The 19,754-nt window shown below is 38.7% G+C and overlaps 1 protein-coding gene across 8 annotated transcripts in view; it reads right to left on the bottom strand.

The window, feature by feature from the left end:
- Positions 1-2,770: 2,770 nt before the first annotated feature.
- RBMS3 (RNA binding motif single stranded interacting protein 3) overlaps positions 2,771-19,754 on the bottom strand; it is a 692,574-nt gene continuing 675,590 nt past the window's right edge. For 5 of the 8 annotated variants that reach the window (XM_025202359.1, XM_025202354.1, XM_025202355.1 and 2 more), the window contains 3 exons: positions 14,658-14,738; positions 12,157-12,284; positions 2,771-8,851 (listed from right to left, as the gene is read on the bottom strand). In XM_025202359.1, coding sequence (XP_025058144.1) covers positions 8,845-8,851; positions 12,157-12,284; positions 14,658-14,738 — 216 coding nt within the window. In that variant the 3' untranslated portion in view covers positions 2,771-8,844. Of the gene's footprint in view, positions 8,852-12,152; positions 12,285-14,657; positions 14,739-19,754 lie in introns of those variants that run through there. The other 3 variants (XM_025202356.1, XM_025202358.1, XM_014519265.2) reach the window with 1 other exon arrangement.

Raw genomic sequence — 19,754 nt, 5'->3', positions numbered from 1 at the left:
TTGTGCACTCATTTTAGATGAGGAAATTGAGCCATGAGGCAAACCAGACATTTATTAACAAATAATGGCAGAATAAATTACATTTATGGATCTTTCCTCATTTTTTTAATCATAAAAAATGATCCAGCAGCAGTTTGGTTTATGGCCTCTTACACTAAAGTGAATGCTGTTACAAAGATGGATATACATGACCCCACTTTGAGCACTATAGATGAATGATTGCTGTGGGTGACATTCACCATGGTTCAGACAGTGAGCACAAGGCCTGAGCATCATTTAAAGTTCCAGTTTGGGCTTTTAGTTGGATTAAGCGGTGAATGAGGCATGTCCTGACTCTTTGCACAGAGGTGAATTATTCAATATGTACATATAACATGGAAGCAGCGTGCACCCCCTACACAGAAGGGCTCCAAGATCTCCAGGGTTCAAAGACAATACTTTCTATCAGACATGTGATGGGCAATTGCCAAGCTGCCTAATCAAGTTCTACTTGACTGCAATGAACATTACTCATACTGACCCATCTGCAGTGGGGCACATGCAAAAAAAAAGGATGATGTGCTATTCTTAAACCAAACATTTTCAAACTGATCCTTCCCACCCTAACCAAATCCCCCCACATCCCTCAAGCATAATCAGGAAGCAAAAAAAAAAAAAAAAAAGAAAATAAGAAAAATGGAAAATGGAAAATTACTTTTTGAAAGGATGATTTGGTCCATATGTGGCAGGAAAATTGTTGCTGAGTGACGAGATCAGTAAAGTGTAAAACTGATCCCACAGTACTCATCTGTGCCCTGACTGTGTAACATGAAAGCAAATCCACTCACCTAACAGATTTAAAGGATTCCTTTTCACTTAAGCTTTCAAACCTTTCAGAGTAGGTATTGGTGCTGCTCTGGGTTTGTGCAGTGCTGAATGGGGACTCATTCCCAACTGGGGTCTCTGCATGTTATTGTAATGTACGTATTCACTGCTCCTATGGAAGTGAAAATATGAAAGCAACATAAAACTTGACAGACCCATTTGGGGCATGTAGAAATGAAATCGCAGCGAAGAGGAATAAGTGGGAGGGAAGGGTATAGGGGAGGGGGTGAGGAAGCACACCCTGGCTGTCCTGGATACTCATCACTTCAATAGAAATGTCTGCCTGCTGTGGTAGCCTGTCAAAGAAAAGTGAGCAACGTGGGAAGTTGCATAGCTGTCCAAGAAGAAGTGAAGTGCCAGGGCAAAAACATAGCGTACTTCCCAGAATGCTGAATACATTGCCAGTCACTATGCAACAAATGTGCAAGCTCAACATAGATTCTGAATTGCTCTGAACAGAGAGGAGGCAATCTGTTTAAAGGAACAATATCAGCATAAAATGTGTTTGGAAATATAGTGTGTGCATGTGAGACTGAGAGAGAGAGAGAGAGAGAGGAGACTGTAATAAGATCATGTCTAGGAACTCAGCGGGAGGTCCCAATTTCATTGTTATTTTATGTAAGTTGGGCACTGGGTAGAATGTGATCCATGTCACTGAAGAGGTTATATCTAGGGACCTACCCAAATCACAATTGTGTGGATTTTGCAGAGGTGGCCCAATTTTGAAATTTCTGCAAAATCTTCAAGAAAAAAAAAACTTACCAAAAATAAAATGTTGGCTCCCCCAGCGGGGCTGCTGGCACTAAGTGAGAGGGCAAGATGGCTGCCACCACTCCTCCCCCCCCTTTGCTGCTGATTGTCTGAGAAAGCTGCCTGTTGTGTGGTTCTGCCCCTTCTACCAATCAGCAACTAAGGGCACGATAGCTCTTTCAGCCAATCAGCAGTGAGAGGTGAGGCGGTATGTGGGACAGCCCTCTCTACCAATCAGTGGTAGGACTACCAAGGCCCCTTTTTCAATCCAGCCACAATAAGCCCTCAAAAATAGTGGCTGACCCAGCAACCTGCCTGCGAAATTGGCCAGCTGCCTCAAGGTAGGTAGACCCCTTAGTTATATCTGGTATAAAACTTTCTACAACTACCAGTCAGGGACAAACATGTAAAACTCATTGCCACAAGCTGACATGGTGGAGAGAAAAATTCCACTTGGCCCATGCCTTGCTGCCAGAGGCAGTTCTTTTGGGCAGGTGGGATGGAGAGCCATTCAGCAACTCCCGTCCTGTATCAAAGCAGCTCTGGATGTGGTTGGGGAGGGGGGGTTGGGAGGGGACCAACTACACAACTTCCTTCTGCCCCTGTGAGACAAGAGAGAGAGCGAGAGAGGTCCTTTTCTCTCCTCAATTCCATCTCAAAGTAAGGTTATACTGGGGTAATTTGGGGAAGCTTGTACTGCTGTCATCTACTATCCGTCGGTGCTATGAAAAAAGACTTCCATTTCAGAGGCTGTTAAATTTGGACCTGTCAGTGTGCACTGAAGTCTTTTTTTGTGACCAAAATGACTAAATACGTTAGTAAAATGTATTTTAGAAGCTAAGGGAATATTTTAACCAGTAAATAGGCTGCTATCTGAGAGAACAAGGAACATTTATCACCAGGCCTCTGGCTGAAAGGACCTTTTCTGTTTCATTCCATGGTCAAGCATGTGAGTGATTTTGCTTCTAAAAATGAGAAAGAGCTACTCTGTCTCTCAGGAGACCCAGTTCTTATATTGATCTGATGAGGAAGAAGGTAAACCATGTTGAAGAACTCCCCTCTCCTTCCCCTGTACGCACACAGAGCACAGGGACTAAACGCTTCACGGAGCTTCTGCATATGTGCAACAAGAACAACCAGACATCCAGTGCTTTTCTTTATTTTTTTATTGAAAGCTTCATCAAAGAAAACAGAAGTTTAAACCTAACATCCACTGATCTACAGAAAGCCCCAGGAGTGGAAAAATGGCAGCTATTAGGGTTGCGGTACAAATGGAAAACAAAAATTAAAAAAACCCAACATAATAGCAGTAGACATAGCTCCAAGACATCAACACAAGGATGCCCATATAAATAAGATTCATAGTTTACTATTTCCCAGAGGTTCTTTAGTCTACAATTTGGCAATAGTGAGGATATAAAGATTTGAAAGAACCCCTGTCTCATGGATGTGATACATTTTTCTTGATAGGAGAGTCATCTATCTTCAGTACTATTTTGATTTTCTTAAAGATGGAAGCTTTTAATTCTCCTTTAATGGGAAAACAATTAAAAGTTCCTTTACAAATACTGGATGCTTCCTTCTTCCACATAATTTATTTTTCCTCAAGAAAAGAAAATGATTTACTCAGCTTTTTTCCACTTTAGGATGCATAACTGTAGTTATTCTACCATCATGCTGTCCTCTTTAACCTGATTTTTGGGAGGTTCTTAAAATATAACTGATGGTAAATTCCACCAGAAATATACATTCTTCATCCTTGAGAAACAAAACAAAAGAGTGAAAATACAATGAACACTGGACAGATTTTTTTTTAAATCAACAGACCTAGATCTCTGGGGGTATTGAATTCCTTCTGAGACTGAGGCCTATAAAGAAAAATGGGTTTGTGGACCTTTCAACAGCTGACATTTTTCACTTAATTACAAAATTTTATTAGGGTGAAAGGAAATTGACTGTCATTGGTGAGGAATAAAAACGAGAATAACTGATATAGACACAAGATATTTTCTCATCATGGGAAGCAAGAACCATTTTTGTACATTTTGTCATTTTTTTATGTTTATTTTTAACAAAGAACACATCAACAAAGGGGAGAGAACTGGTCTCTTCTGCATGCTCTGAGGCATGAAGATGAATCTGAGGGGTGCAGACAGCATTCCAGTCTATTTGGATGATATGACTGATGTGGAAGTGTGGTGCTTCTTCTGAAGGAAAAATAATTCTCTCCTCGTTTACCCATGCCGCTCATTTGCCTCTTGTTGATTCCAGAAATCCACTTTGTTGAAGAATATGAAAAATGTCCTGCTGATACACCCCCTCCTTCTGACAAAGTGTGTGTACATGACTAGTTAGTGTGCATGTATTAGAAAATGAAAGGAATCACCATTATTAGAGAGAAAATAAATGTCATCAACCAGAAAGGAGAGGTTCCCTGGAATAATCTGCCTGTGGTTTTGTTGTTATCTTTTGCATTTCCATCACACCATTAGTATTTCCTCAGTTCATATGGGCTACCTAGAAGACCTGGAAAATCCCTCGCCCAAGGACACTTCTTTTACATCAAGACCAATTTCATGTTAAATAAAGTTTTGTAAAGAAATGTTGACCATGTGTGGATCAAACATAACTATCTTCAACTACCACATTTGGTCTCATCACTAAAAATAGACTGATTCATTACTTTAAGCCTACTATCACTCTTTAGCATGACTCTTACTGAAGGCATAGTGCAGAGAGTCTGCTTAAACCTGTGTTACTCATGTCAACCTCAGCATTAAAATGAAGAGGCTGGCTGACAAGTGCTATTAAGCTTAAAATGATGAACCAAGGTAACTTGTTAAACAGTGAGTATCAATCTCATCCTTCAGTACCATAGACAACATAATATAGATCCAAATACTATGACATATTAAAAATAAACTTTATTACAATGCAGGCTTCCTCAAATTTGCTGAATTTTGGTACACATACATACATAAATAAAACCCTTCATTTGCTTTTTACTCATGTAAAAACCCATTTTAATGCTTATGCCCATTGCAGAATCCCTCACTTCCCTGATCACCAACTCTCATCTTCCACAGTTGTGCATGCATCCACAGTACAAAATAATACATCATGATGCAACTACTCTGAAATAGGCCTCATTCTGCATGACATTGGTTTTCTCAGCTTATCATAAAAAGGCAGTCTAAATCCCTTGGCAAACAGAACCATACAAGTATGCAGCAGCTAGCGACATTTTAAGAGTCTATTTCAATGGTAGGGACTGTGAGGGCATCCCAAATTCTATGGCTGGCTGTCATAATTGAAGTGTTAATAAAACCAGCAGTAGAGCAAGACAGAGAACTACCTCAGCATTTTCGTTTGGAACAGCCAGGATCTAGTGCCCTGAATTAGACTCTGCCTTTGTCACTAGCACCTGCTAATGCTACATATTATACTGTATTCAGTTCCATTATAGCCATTATCCAATATCCTGGGTATTCAGAATATTCCAGCCATGATGCATATTTTTCTGACACCCCTCTTATTACTTATTTTCCAAAGGAAAAAAAAAATCCCAAACAACGCCCCAACCCCCCCCCCCCCCCCCCCCCAAACCAAATATCTAAATCAGACTATTTACAAGAGTTCAGGTGTGATGGAAAGTATATCTGTAGTTCAACGTATGGATCTGATTTGATTTCCAGAGAGTTGCATCAGGCACCATTGCCTTTGACTTCTGGAGCAGTTTCTGCAACCTTCCAGATGATATTTAAGGCTAAGTTGGCAAGATATTGAACCAACTAGAATGGTTCTAAAAAAAAATGCCCCTAAAAACCTTGTTAGGCAGAATATAAAGCAAACCAGATTCAGTTTTCAGAAGCAAATGGGCATCTCTGTGTTATGATGATACCCAAGGGGCAGGTCTGCTGCACTGAACAGACTTCATCCATATTCCTTTATCTCATCTTTGATTCTTGCAAATAAAGGTTTCCCCTTTCTGAACTTTTTTTTATATTTTAAATATATTATATCTTACCTGGTGATATATTACTGTTTATAACTCATCAGCTGTAACTCATGAGCCTTTAAGTACCAATTCATCAGTTTGGGGATAAGAAAGAAAGATAGTTTATTGGATTCAGAGGATCCATTGTCTTTCTTCTTCTGCTTCTTTGTTTGTTCTTTTTTTTTGGTTTTCAAACAATAGTCAACATTGTAGCATGGTAAAAAATGAGACAGTTCTAACACAGAATGTACTTAAAACAGTTTAAACTGACAGGCATCCTGATAACTCATTGCCTGCCTGGCTTAATAAAAAACACTGAAATTGTCTAACTTTATTTGTTGAAAATAATACCAAAAATGTTTCTGAATGTATAAATAAAGCAGCAGAGTTCTGAATAGAAACAGGAAGGTACCTCAGCATACTCATCAGCCACATGGTAGCTACCTTGTAGCCTCATTGTTGATAGTAAATGAGACTTTTTTTGTGTAACAGAACGTATACAGAAACAAAACAACACATGTTTATTTCATATTCAATTGAATTGTGCCTGGGGTTATCTCTATTTGTACAAAGAATTCAGAGAAAAAGAGAAACAGTGTAAAAAGGAAGAAAATAAGGCTAGCTTGTTTTTTCCCCCTACCCCTTCTGAATGGGGACACCCTTCTCCAAGGACAAAACTCGTGTGCCACTCACAAAAAGTAAACAGCAACGTGAAAGCATGTGGAACAGAAAATAAAAAGCTAGAGGCCTTTTTTTTTAACAAAATAGAGGGAAAAACAACATTACTTTTCTGGGGCCTGGTATTCAGAATACCAAAAACTCCATTTGAAGGCAAAGAGAGTTGAAAGTAGTTTGACTCTCCTGAAAACCAAGCCCTGTATCTATGGTGGCTAACCAGATGAGTTCCCATCTTTCTCTTTGACGTGTTGCATATATAGCAGCCTTTTGCTTGGGTAAACCCTCCCCACACCCCCCACTATGTTAAAAAATAAGGTACTGCTTTAGCAATTTTAAAAAAATATGCTTTTTTTTTTTTTTTAAAAAAAAAGATCAGTTAAGGGAACCATAGATCTCACTTAGAATCAGGGTGGCTGAATTGAGTTAATCCAATATAAAAATGATTGATATTTTATTTTTTAAATGGATACCCTGTTTCTAATGCACCACAAGAACTGTAGTGAAGCTTCCCCTTTCTCTTTGATGGAGGAAAGTTCAATTGTTTGGCTTCGTGCGTGCGTGTGTGTGTGTGTATTTTTATTTAAATGCTGATTTTCTGTAATCTTCTTACAGAAAAAAAAAATCACTTGTTTTACTCTGGCTTGCTTCTCTATTTTTTGTTTGATTGTTTGGAAAAAAGCAAGGATTGTAATCAGTATTTTTCATTGTAAAATAGTTGTCATTCCTAAAGTAGATTTCAATGGATCCAATTTAGGTACTGTTTTTTGCCTAATCATACTAATTAGTGATTGTCAGCCAACAAATTAAGAAAACAGAACTCATAGAAGGGAAAATGAATTTTCACTTCCTGCCTGCATAACAGCATTAATCTAAGCAATTTTTAACTTTTCCCTTTGAGAGAATTTAAAAGACAACAAAAATTTGCTTTTTGTGGCATCTAATCGGTGATTCAAATGCATTACTGAAAAACAGATGTAGAATCAAGGTGGCTATGCATGCTGGAAGATGACAAAGACTGAGGTGAGGAAATGAATCTGTGGGATGTTGGAATTCAGAAGGAAGACTGTAGTTTTGGTAGAAATACAAAGGAATAGGCAATGTAACAAAACGGTCATAGAAATTAAAGCCCAGCTGAAGACCAGTTGGTAACCCAGATGTCCTCACACTGAATTTCTCCAAAACACAGCAGGTATGTGTTTTTAGTACCAATTACTCTGAAATTTCCATTATAAACATAGGCAGTATGTAAAACACCAGTGGAAGATAGTTTAAACAAACAAAAAGTAAGAACTGGTCCGGCCATGTAGGTCAAATAAAGATAAAAAAAGGAAAAAAAAACTCTATCTTCTGGACTGCGTTAGGGTGTCACTTCATCTTTGGTATAAAATAGGCCATCCATAGGCTGCATTTGATCACAACTAGGAAAGACTACAGAAATTGTCAACAATTTCTTCTATCTATTGCTTTTTTTGCACTTTTTTGACCATAAGCTCCTATCTACTTAAGTTTTTTTTAATGCTCTTAAGCTAGGTTTTTGCAATGTGACAAGCAAAGCAGACTAAAAACTTCTTAAAGCTCATAAAAAAGACTGCAGATAAAAAGCACTAATGCTTTTGCTAGCGATCACGCTTTGTAAATAAAAAAAATCTGCATTCTGCAAGAAAAAAACCCTGCATTCTTTATAATGCAGTTAGTTTTTTTCTCAATTCAATAACTTTACTGTAAAATGCTTTAGCCTTCTAGAATTTTTTTTCTGTCAACACTTAAGACAAAGTTCATAAAAGTCCCAGCACTTTTTCCAATCCTCTCAGTTGCCACAGTTCTTTTATCATCAAGTTTTCTTCAAAAGAAGAAAATCATTTTCTTTTAAACTGTACAGGTTTTTTTTGTTCACCCCAAAAATTCAGTCTATTAAACTTCCACACCAGCTGACACTGGTGTAAGCAGGTTTCAATTCCTTCTCGGGTTTTCTAACAAGACGTTGACAGCTTGCCTTGAGAGCCTTTGACGTCCTTAAAAATTAAGGCAATTAAGATTCAAGATAAACCTTACCTAAACATTTCTAAAAAAAACAACTCAAAACAAAACAAAAACACTCTAGATTTAAAACAAGAAGGAAAAATATGAGAAAAAGAGTAGCTTAATTTTTTGAGGAAGACCATTAGTTTTCATCTCAGCTTGCTCCCTCTTGACATCATCAGTTTTGCTGTTCTTCTAAAAAAAAAAACCAAGAAAAAAAAGAAAAAAAAAGAATCTAGCTATACCTCCAGGTAAATTCTGAATTCAAATGTTCATCCAGATGAAATGTTAACCCAGTGTTTTTCCTTTGGGTTTTCTCTTTATTTAAAAAAATTATAGCAAAAATAAAACTGTCAGACTACATGACGGAACCATTTGCACAGCACATAAAAACACTGTTTTGTTTTCATTGGGAAGGGTAGAAAATAAAAAAAAAGCATTCATTTGACGCCTGTGCAAACTGGAAGCCAACTTCTTGTTCAATGAAGTTTCTCCATTCAAGGCAAAGATTTCAGACAGACATTCTTCAGTCCTGTTTATTGTCTGTAAAAACAATTGAATTAAAATGGTCATTAAGTCAAAACAACTTTGAAATAAGCTCCTGTCCTTTTTTCCACCCAATTCCCTTTAATAGGTATCCAAGAAAAATGAACTTTGCAGCTGTTTAAATATGATACAGGCACTAAGCTGAAAATAGTGAGGCAGAAGCAAAGTATTTGTACTGGAGGGGCATTCACGCATTTTAATGCAGAAGAATTTACTCCTTTTAATGCTACGGTTAATGGGTAGTCCTGCTCATTGACATGAGAACATGCTTTAATTCTTTGTAAATACTTCCAGGGTAATAAGGCAACAAAGGGAATTCTATTCGCTGTATTAAGTGGCACTATTTGTTTTGGCCACTAGTAGTAAAATGAAAAAGTTAAAATAAAAGGATAAATTCAATTCGCAAACAAGAAGACATTTTCTGATGGGAAAATAACTTAATGGTGGCCTAGTTATTAATGGCTGATTCAGTAGAAACAGTTAGGCTGATATTGATTAAATAGGTGAAACATTAAAAAACACAGTGTGGAATCTATCTAGTTTAACACAAGGGACATGATCTACATGACACATCATGACCTTTTATTCCTATACTCCTACAGTAAAATAGCATATTAATATTTTTGAGATGTAGTACATGTAAACTTGAAGTATTAGAAAACTCTAATCTTGGCAAGACATACGATCTTTCTGTGCAGGTGGAGACGTTATTAAAAATGTTGTCTACTGGCTTTGTTACAGAGTAATTTTAGGTGACTCCTGGAGCTCTTAACACCTGGATTGCACACACATTAACACCTGAAAGTAGTTTTAAGCACTCCTACATGGGTTAAAGTTGCATCATTTCAGGGCAGGATTATCTCTGATCTGTGTTACCCAGTTCATGTCACGTTATGGTGTAGCTACTCTAGGCTACAATTTAGTGCCTGGATTGGGCCCACTGCCCTGTCCCCCCATTCACCCTAGCCCTCCAGATCTCCACTCACTATCTTCCCTCTGCTTACTTGTGGCTGTCTGCAGTATCTCACAGAGCAGGCAGGGAGGGGTTAACTTGCCTGCCTGGGTAGTTCCACAGCTGCTGCTGATTTTCCAGGCAGGCTCAGCCCAGAGAAGAGCAGCAGTCCTGCACCTTGGTGGAGGAAGCCAGGCAGGAAGTTTAACCCTTCCTTGCTTGCTCCCCAGGACAGAGGGCAGGCAGCCACAAGTAAGGAATGGAGGGGGGGAGGGTGAGACCCTTTTCTTTTCTTTTTATTAATGAAACACAGAAAATGTTTTAATGATTTCAAAGATATGCCACATAGCCACCCTAGCTGAAACCATAAACATGAAACTAACTTGAACTTCAAAACTTAAATTCTGCAAACAACAACAGTTCATTCAAATTTTTATCTAAAATGATTGCAGTTAGCATTGTGAAACAAAAAAGCACCCCCAGACATTGTGATGGCAGAATGTGACATTTGTTTATTTCCTTAATGATTTGATAAAGCCATTTCCGCATTCATTACTGACCATCCTCTTTTGGTACCATAAGGGGAAGCTGGGGAGGGAGCACGAGTCAACTGCAGTTTCTAGGGTCTTTGTTCCCTGACAGGATGATGAAAATGAGTGAATTTGAGTTACATCCTCTCAAAGTGGGCTCCACGACTTATCACCCTCACTTAAAGATTTAGAGGCTCCTAATCACTGCTTTTGCACTGAGATTTTTATGATCATCTCAAAGGGGAGTTGACCCTTGTATAAATGAGGACTGATTAGGAGTGCTTGTGGCCTATTTGTATTATGGTTGTTACCTTTTTTCCTTGGGTTCAGTTCCCTTCTCCCTCCACCTTTTTTGTTTAAAATAAGCCAGTGGCCACCTTCTGTGGTTTTCCTGCCCTTCCAAGTGTGCTCCTTAGATTGTTGGCATGGTTTCTCGTTAAAGTGACTGAGTTACTGTGGGCTTCCCTGTAAAGTTTCTTGGGAGACCAAAAGTCTGTTCTTTTATGAGGTTTCCCCAGGTGGTAGTAATCTTTAATCTGGCATTGGATTTATCCTCCCTTCCAACCATGGCTCCAGAAAATCTTCCCACCCACTGCTTAAAGCCAGAGGCCTGATGTCCAGCAGAGAGATCTTTGCTAAGAGGCAAGAGGGTGGAGTTCCCATGAAAAAGAAGTGCCATTTAACTTCACTTTCAAGATTTCATATTTTTATAAGTAAATTTATGAGCTTTTCAAGTGAGAGAAATACTGGTTAGTCCAAAATGGTTGAGGGATCTGTCTAATGAAGTAGAAGAGAATGCTCAAAGTCGAAGAACAGAATGCCTACTTCATTCCTAGTGTAATTCCATGTGTATCCTTGGAAGACATAGATACAGAGTATAAGTCTTATGTTTGGACATACTAGGAGAGAATCAACATTCAAGGAAGCCATACAGTATAAATGTAAAGAAAATGTAAATAAATACATTCTTTACAGTATAAATGTAAATAATGTGGTTCCTGGTCAAAAAAAGAGCTAAATGTACCCTAATTTAACTCTTTATTTTAATATATAAGGCCAGTACAAAATCCTTTTCATGCTCAGTTCATTTTTAAAATACTTTTGCTCTCTTTTGTTTTCAGGTTTGTTTCCAGGATGGTAAAAAATAGTTTCTGATTAATTCTCTAAGGTTCTGCATCTTTCCTTGCCTAGAAATGATAAGATCAACACCTAATCATGTTAATTACTTCTTTGCTGATGCTTTGGAAATTGTTGCTTAATATTGAGCCAAATTTTTACTACTGTAAAATGTGCTTTTCAGAAATACAGATGTATAGCACATAATATTTTGCAAGGTGAAGAAGAGTTGGGGGTAGAAGGGGGAGGCGGGGAGATGAAGCCTTCTCCTCCCAGCCTTTTCTTGTGACATTAGTCTGCATATCCAATGAATGACAAATCTGTACAATTTATGCTTCCTTACCAGTTACAAATCTTAATCAAATTGCAGTGAGGTAAGCGTAGTGTATCTGCCTAAACAAGCTATGAATTTTTCCATAACTTGATTTCTAACATAATCTTTGATAAATACTGAGTTCAGCGTGAGCTGTACACACTTAAGAAATTACATTTAAGTCATATATAAAATGGTGGGGGTCAAATAAAATTCTGTAATTAATTACACTGTTGGAAATTAAGTGGTAGAAATTCAATGGGGTCATTCCATTGTATTCAGTGAACTTCTAATGAATGTATATTGCTGCAGCTAAGAGTAGATTTAACATGTTTTAGTTGAGAGGTAAAATCATAGCTGGCCAAGGGGTCACTAAAAACAGTTTACTTACTTAGACTGTTGGTAAGAATATGCAGGCGCGTGTTCACTGGATGTTTCCACTGTCATCTGTTGCTGTTGACCACTGGCTTCCTGTGATGAAGATGCTACTGTCTGTGGAGAGGTATCAGCAACAACACCCTAAGGAAGCAAATAGGGACATGAAAAATTTACTGATTTTAATCCAATCAGTGAACTGTATGGAGGCACTCAGCATTGTCTCACCACTTCCTCATTTCTCAGCAGCTGGATTGTTGCTTTCTATAACTGAGAGTGCCTGGGATAGCAGAAAACATATGCTGACATGATATAATTGCCATCTATGTAACCAGTAATCCAGCCCAGCAATGAGAAATGTCTCAAATATGCAAAGTGCCTGAAGCCCTTCACTCTAACATGCAGCAATGAAAAATTATGGGGGAATTCTTGACCTTGTAGAAGCCAGAGGCAAAAATCTCAGTGGTTTCAATCGAGTCGGGATTTCATCCTACATATTTTATCATTACATATGTATGGTTGGTCTGATTTTTAACTCACTTACAACAACCTTCTTTTATGTTTACATTGACTTCTCTTGAGTTGTACCAATATAAGAACAGGATCAAGGCCTACAGGATATTTCATTAAAATAATGCATATTCTGCAGAATCTGTAGCATGCTCTGCACAATATTTGCACTGATACAGCATTTCTATTTGAGGTGTTTTCTCTTGTAAGACAAATTTAAGATAAACTAAAGGTTTTACATAAGGAGACACTGTACCAGGTAGGCTCTGCTTTTATTTATAGGTTTAATTGTAATTTTATATACAGGCATGTAGTCAACATTATGTGCATGTGATTTGAAAACTCGCAATCATGTTTTGATGATAATCATTTATTTCCATTTTGACATTTAAAAAATATATTATTCCCTACAAGCTCATTAAATGAGCTGCGTTCTCTTTACTTCTATGTTACTACATCAATGATGCCAGGTTTACTTGTCTCGGAACAGAGTTTGTTAGTGTATTGCATGCCATGGAGGTAGAAGAAGGACCATCAAGAGCTCACATTTTGTTTTTATCTGAGTACTATATAAAAAAAAAAGGTAGGTCATTTTACATTTCTCACAGAAAAAACTGTCAAGTTCTTTCTGAAAGATTTTAAACATGACCCCCTTGAATAGGGGGATCCATATAAACTTGTCATTTCCATCTATGCCAAATGTCTGCCTACATCTGTCTGTTGCTCCTTAGATTAAACAAGACTGCAAGATTTTTGGGGCAAAGAACATATTTTGCTTTCTGTTTGCGGAATGCCTAGCACACTGGGGGACTTGTTCCTAACTGAGGCTCCGTTATTACAAATAAATATCACCACCACCACTTCGTAGCAAATTTAGTGTAGGTATCAGCAAACAGGGTGATTGTGCTGCTTTAATAACTTACAAAGGTACTCAAACCAAGTAATGCTATACATATATGAACAAAACAAAGCCTGGTTTAGGGTGAAATTATCTTTTAGCAATGAAAATTTAAACAAGACCAGCTTAGTATGACAAAATAGTTGTCATTTCCTACCATGTGGGATTTCATTTGGGATTCTTACTATTTATAGCCAGAGACACTGGAAAAACCATGGTGGAACTACTTGAGCACTGGTGAAAATATACCAACATAACTGCTAACAGAGCATCCCCACTTAGTCAATCCATGGAGCAGTCACAATATCAACTCCAGTCTAGACACAGTGCTTATAGTATCCCTGATGTTATCACAGAGTAAGGGAAAATTATTAACAAAATGGGGCAGAACCGAAGAGAATAATACAAAATTTAAGAAGAACGTATCTTTAAAAAAAAATAAAGAAAAAAAAGAAATCAACCAAACCTCCCTCCTCTTGTTTTGCTCAGAATCCCTCATGAAGATGCACAGCAGTGGAGGGTGAGCTGAAGTGCTCCCAGCACCTTGTGATCTACAGGATTGAGTAAATACTTACTCATTAGAATGTCATCAGCATGACTCAGCCCCAAGAAGGGAGGGAGCGAATCCTTCCTCAAGGATGAAAAAGCACTCAGTGCAGCATCCTCCACGTCTGTATATACAAGAGGAAGGTTTCCATTGCTCAGTCGCTTTTTCTGGATGCTGTATGTTTTCAGCAATTACCTACACTGTCAAACCCTCTTGGCAATCTTCTCTTCTTGACTCCCTTGGGCTTGCTTGCTGGTATTGTTTTCCTGCCTTTTCCCCATCTCCCTCCCAAATATATGAAAAATCACCAGTGGTTTATTCCATTTGCTGAGCATGGCAAATCAAATGCAAACACAAGAGCACTTGCAAAATTTCCAAAGAAAGCAAAAAAGGAAAAGAAATGAAAAGAAATAGAGACGTGGGCGATCCTGACTTTAAGAGCAGTATACATTGTGATTGGGGAAAGTAATTTTTCACCCTTTTTAATACAATACATTTAATGAGGCATACATTTGTGATTCATTTCCCCTTCACTTTATTTCATGAATAGAGTTACACTTACTTCAATAGGGACAGCTGTTGGAGGCACAGGAGTGTACTGGGGAATGTAGGTCCCTTGCATAGGAGCAGCAGCAGTCATGTACTGGAATTAATCAAAGGCAAATAAATATCAGGTATATGTTAGAAAGAGAAAACCAAAATCGAACTACAGAGGGATATATTTAGAAACATTACAGTTTTATTTTGTCACAGTACAGAGTTTATTGCCTGGTACATTCTATAAATTATCATTTTATTAATAAATTTAATCCATGAAATGAATTAACAGCTAATCATTATACCCCTTGATCTTGTAAGTGATGTCACATATCACCGTAAGCAACCGAGAAAGTGCTTGGTCTACACTAGTGATTCTCAACAGTGAAGTACTGTGAGATCCTTTCAAGGATGCTTTGGGGTGCCATGCAATGTCAACACTGTTAGATGGGAAAACATGATTCAAGATAAAACTAGACATTTCAAACAGGAATTCATGGTGTCAAAAGCATTCTGATCTGTTGTGATCTTTCTGAGTTCTTTTCAATAGAAGTACAGTATTACTCTATTATTGGTCTATTATTTTTCTGTTGTCAAAAAGGGTGAAAAATAAGAGCTGGTATTTTACAAGGGGTATCTTGAGTCTAAGGAGGAGTGCCTTGAGTCTAAAAAGATCGAGAGCCACTGGTCTGTGCTGCTGATGGATTTATATTTTATTACTTGTCATACGCTTTTAACTGGAAAGAATGCTATTGGTATTTATGAACAAAATTGCAAGAAAACGATTGCACTGCACCCTCAGAATTTATGCTCATGGTTACATAAAAATCTAAACAGTCTCTTAGCATCTACATATAAAAAAAAAAAAGTCATGAGATTCATTTCATCATTCCACATTACCCTTCTACCAAACAAATTAAAACAATCAGGTCTGTGGGGCTATGGAAAGGAGGATAAAGAGTGAAAGAGAAAGAAGACACAATGGGTGCGTCTACATGTCACTCTACGGTGACGTAACAACGTGCTTCGTCACCATATGGTGCACTACAGCAATGTAGTAATCACATGGGTCTACACATGATCAGCAGCTATGTTGCCATAGCGGTACACTCCCCTGGTATAGTGTGCCTCTACAGCGATGTAGTGGCAAAATGTAACTGTGCACCACGTGCATGGCACAGTAACTACCCTAACTGCACCATGCTTTAGTAATTCCAAAAGGTAGTAGCAACGTTGCCATATGGCAACATGTAGACGCACCCAATAAGTATCTGAGAGCTTGCCCCTTCATAGCTAGGAGCACTAACTGAATGTTCTTCTACATATGAATTATTTTTAATACTCATGAAGTCTTAGATATCTTGAAACTTTGCCAAATTATATCAATACACAGTATTAACTGCCATAAGATTTCCCCTCTTCCAAGCATCCTAAGAACTCATTCTTCAGCTAACGGTGAATAAGAATTTTTCTTCCTTGAATCAGCCTTTCTTAAGCAGTTCTTGGATGAATGCAATGGATAGTTATTTCCTTAAATGAGGTATTGAAGTAAAGGTTTCAACACAGTATACTTTGATCTCTCCACTACACACTCCTACCTGTATATAATCAAAAAAGAAAACCACAGAATATGCTCAATCTCCCAATTGCCTGCCTGCCTGACACCTGCAATACATGTTATCTTCAAAGATGCACTGAGGAGCTGAATCTACTCAGAATGTATTTGATGTATTTACTGTAGATACTGTTTCCTGATCAGGGAATTGGTGCATATGGTAGAGTTCAGTGTTTCCTTAATGAATGCTAATCAGCTACTGACTTAAGATCAATATACCTGTTGCACTAGTCACAAGAGGGCTACTTTCTTGCCTTGAGGATTAGTAGCTACAGGGAGTCCTGCAAAAGATTGAGCTAGTTCTGTTTCCATCACATTCACTCTTCTGTCAAGTGGTGCCACCCAATAGACAATGCTGCTTTCAGTTGATCACTATTTAAATCCACAATTACTGTTAAATACCCACTGAAGCTTGTTCCTCTCAAATAATCATTTTTAAATTAAAACCATCTGTCTGAAGAATGGAAAGTGCTATTCAATGTCATTTCCTTCAAAGTTCTTGATTAAACTCAGCACAAAATCACTTCGTGGTATATCATGAGATATGACTGCCATCATCATTGTTTGTATACAAACAAGTACATAAAATCTTATTATCTGCCATAAAACTAGTTTTAACATCATATCACTCTATTTGTTTCAATAACCTTGAGTGGTATATCCCAAAGGATAACTATATTCTAACTATATATGAATTGAGATTTATTTTTATTAGTTCTAAATATACTACATTTTGCAGTGTAAGGAAATCAAGGGAGTTTCCCAGTTCTGCCTTTAATTTACTGTGCTGCCATACTCAAGCCATTTCTTCTCTATAGATCATTATCTCTTTGATAAAATTATCATAATACAGATTATTCACTTTTTGATTTAAAGTATCTTGAGCTCTGTGGATCAAAACCAGTATGGGAACATTCACTGAACTACTGAAGTACTTCGACTTGTAGTGAAAGAAAATTTGGCCCTTTAAATGCTAACGTAGGCCCAATAATGCAAAGAGATAAAGCAACATATTTATTTGACTATAAAATGACCCTGAATATAAGATGAACTCCCCCTACTAGTTAGATCCTATATATGGACAATTTATAAATTTGTTATAATTTTGCAAGTACAGAATCTAATTATTGGAGGGTTACCTTAAATTTGTCTGCCTTCCACTGATACAGCAGGGAAAATAAATCTGGGGGCAGGGGTGGAGGGTTCAATTCAAATCAGCCAAATCAACTCCAAATCCATGAGTCATTCAAGAACCAAATGTGGCACTACTACCAGCAAACATACTCCACCCCTGCCTGGGGCTTCACATGCTTCCAAATCCTTTGACAGGCATTCTATATCCACATCCACATCCAAAGGCTTGGGTTTTGGATGCCCCTGAGTTTGGCTTGCTCTCAGGCAGATGGTCATGGAAGGATTTTTTTTTATAATTAAATTTGTATCTGAGGCCAAATTAGTCAACACTAGTTCCAAATCCAAGAGTCCAGAACCACAAATTTCCCTAATACCAGCAAACATCCTCCACCCACATGTGGAGCTTCAGATGTTTCCAAAACCTTTGGCGGGCATCCTACTTGCAGGCCCAAGCCCACAGGCTTGGGGTTTGGATACCCCCAGGTTTTGCTTGCCCTTAGCCATAAGACCCTCAGAGAAAGCAAGGGAGAAAAGAGACTCCCATTTCCATAAACTGGGCTTAAAGCTGCTACATCTCAGTGGGTATTGAACCATGCCAGAAGACCAGCTGTCCTGCAGTGTGGTTCAGAAGAACAGCCTTTATGGACACAGATACATGGTATTTCCTCTACCAGGTTAAAAAGCCACTACACTTGACCTGAGCCTTCAAGAGACCAAGAAGTGAGCCAGATGATCTAAGAAGGCATACAAACTACACATGACATTAGTACAAAACCAATTTACTGTACAGCAAAGTCAACAGCCTTTCAAGTCATGGTGATCTCACAGCTTACAACTGCTTAGTATGTGTATATACTCCAGATAATACCCACAAAGCATCCATGTGCTAATTAGCACCCTGACCCTGTTCCTCACAATTGGAACTGGGTATTCTTCTCATGAGTCCTGGGATACTCCAAAAATTTATATGCAGATGAGGTGTAGGGCAACCTGGTCCAGCTCTACCTCAGGGAAGTCGGAGCCACATTAATCATGTGCACCAGGCTGAGAGAGGGGCCACAGAGGGATTCTGGGTGAACTGTTTAGATCCCTGTTTGGTAACGTTTGCCAGACATTTAAGGCTGGTGAAAAACTAGGAATTACTGGGAATGGCAAAAAAGGTGCAGTTCACTATGGGAGTTGAGGAAGTCAAAATATATTCAACATAGTGGCTTAGCAAGACCGGAAAAAGGATCAGCGCTGAGGGGGGCTGAGTGCAATGGGCACTACTGTGCATCTTATTCAGATGGCCTGCACTAACCTATCCTTATTGCACAATTTTGTGGCAATGGGGGAAGATACCATGATCATCAAGTTGGTTTCCCCTGGATCAGGAAGATGGTTTTAGATTGAGTGCCAAGCTGATGCGCTGCCTTATGGTGTCTGACACCATCCATTGGTCCCGTGACATCTACGTGGAACACATCACGGGCCACTGCCAGTACACCAACCCCACCAGACGAACCGCCGCCAGACCGGACCCAGAGGGGACCGCCTGAACCCCGCCTCTGCACCAGATGGACCTTCACTTCGAGAGGATTCTTCACCAATGGACGACCCTGCTCCACCCGAAGAGGACCCCTGCAATGAGACTCTATATGGACTGAGACACTTTTTCTCCGAACCACTTCTTCCACCATTGCGGACCATTGTAACAGGTTTGTGTGTATCTATCTTCTTTTTCTCTCAGCGTTGTGAACCCCCTCCCTCCCCTTCCCCCTTTCCCCCCTACCCCCAGGCTCAGTTGGCTAACATTGTATCTCCTGTAACCTAGTTGCGTTCCCCTCCTCACCCCCATCCTTCTATTGTTAGTCCCTCACTTGGGCGCTATGTATTTCCCTACCGGCTTTGTCAGCTTTTTTTGGATTCACAATCCTAAACATTTACCAATAAAAGTCAATTTGTTCTTTCCAGTTCAGGTACAGAAACTTGGGCTGACCCCCATGTGAGTTGTGAGGGGGAGTGAAAACCCTGAACCTTGGAGTTGCTGTGCTCCGGGTCAGGGGACACCACAAAAAATGGAGATAAGTGAAAGTGGAGGTCCTGAAAGAATCGGACCTGGAATCAAGAAAATCAGCCCCTGGAGAAAGATGACTTCATAGTCAAGATCATGAAAGACTTTCTCAAGGTAAATATGAGACGTTTGAATGACCTGTTTTGCATGCAAAATGGGGTGAAGTTTGAACTGGGTTTCAAAGATCTGCATCTGAAAGGGATTGAATTTGTCATGGGAGGCAAGAGAGGAAAGAAACTGATTATAGTCCAGATGTACACAGCCCAGATAAAAGAAGCAGCTGTGAGTTTTTAGCTTAAAAGATATTGCAAAGAAGTAGG

Source organism: Alligator sinensis, unplaced genomic scaffold, assembly GCF_000455745.1.
Source record: "Alligator sinensis unplaced genomic scaffold, ASM45574v1 scaffold181_1, whole genome shotgun sequence".
In the NCBI taxonomy this organism is placed as follows: Eukaryota; Metazoa; Chordata; order Crocodylia; family Alligatoridae; genus Alligator; species Alligator sinensis.
The sequence above is the reverse complement of the archived record's forward strand: the minus strand, read 5'-3'. Positions and strand labels throughout refer to the sequence as shown.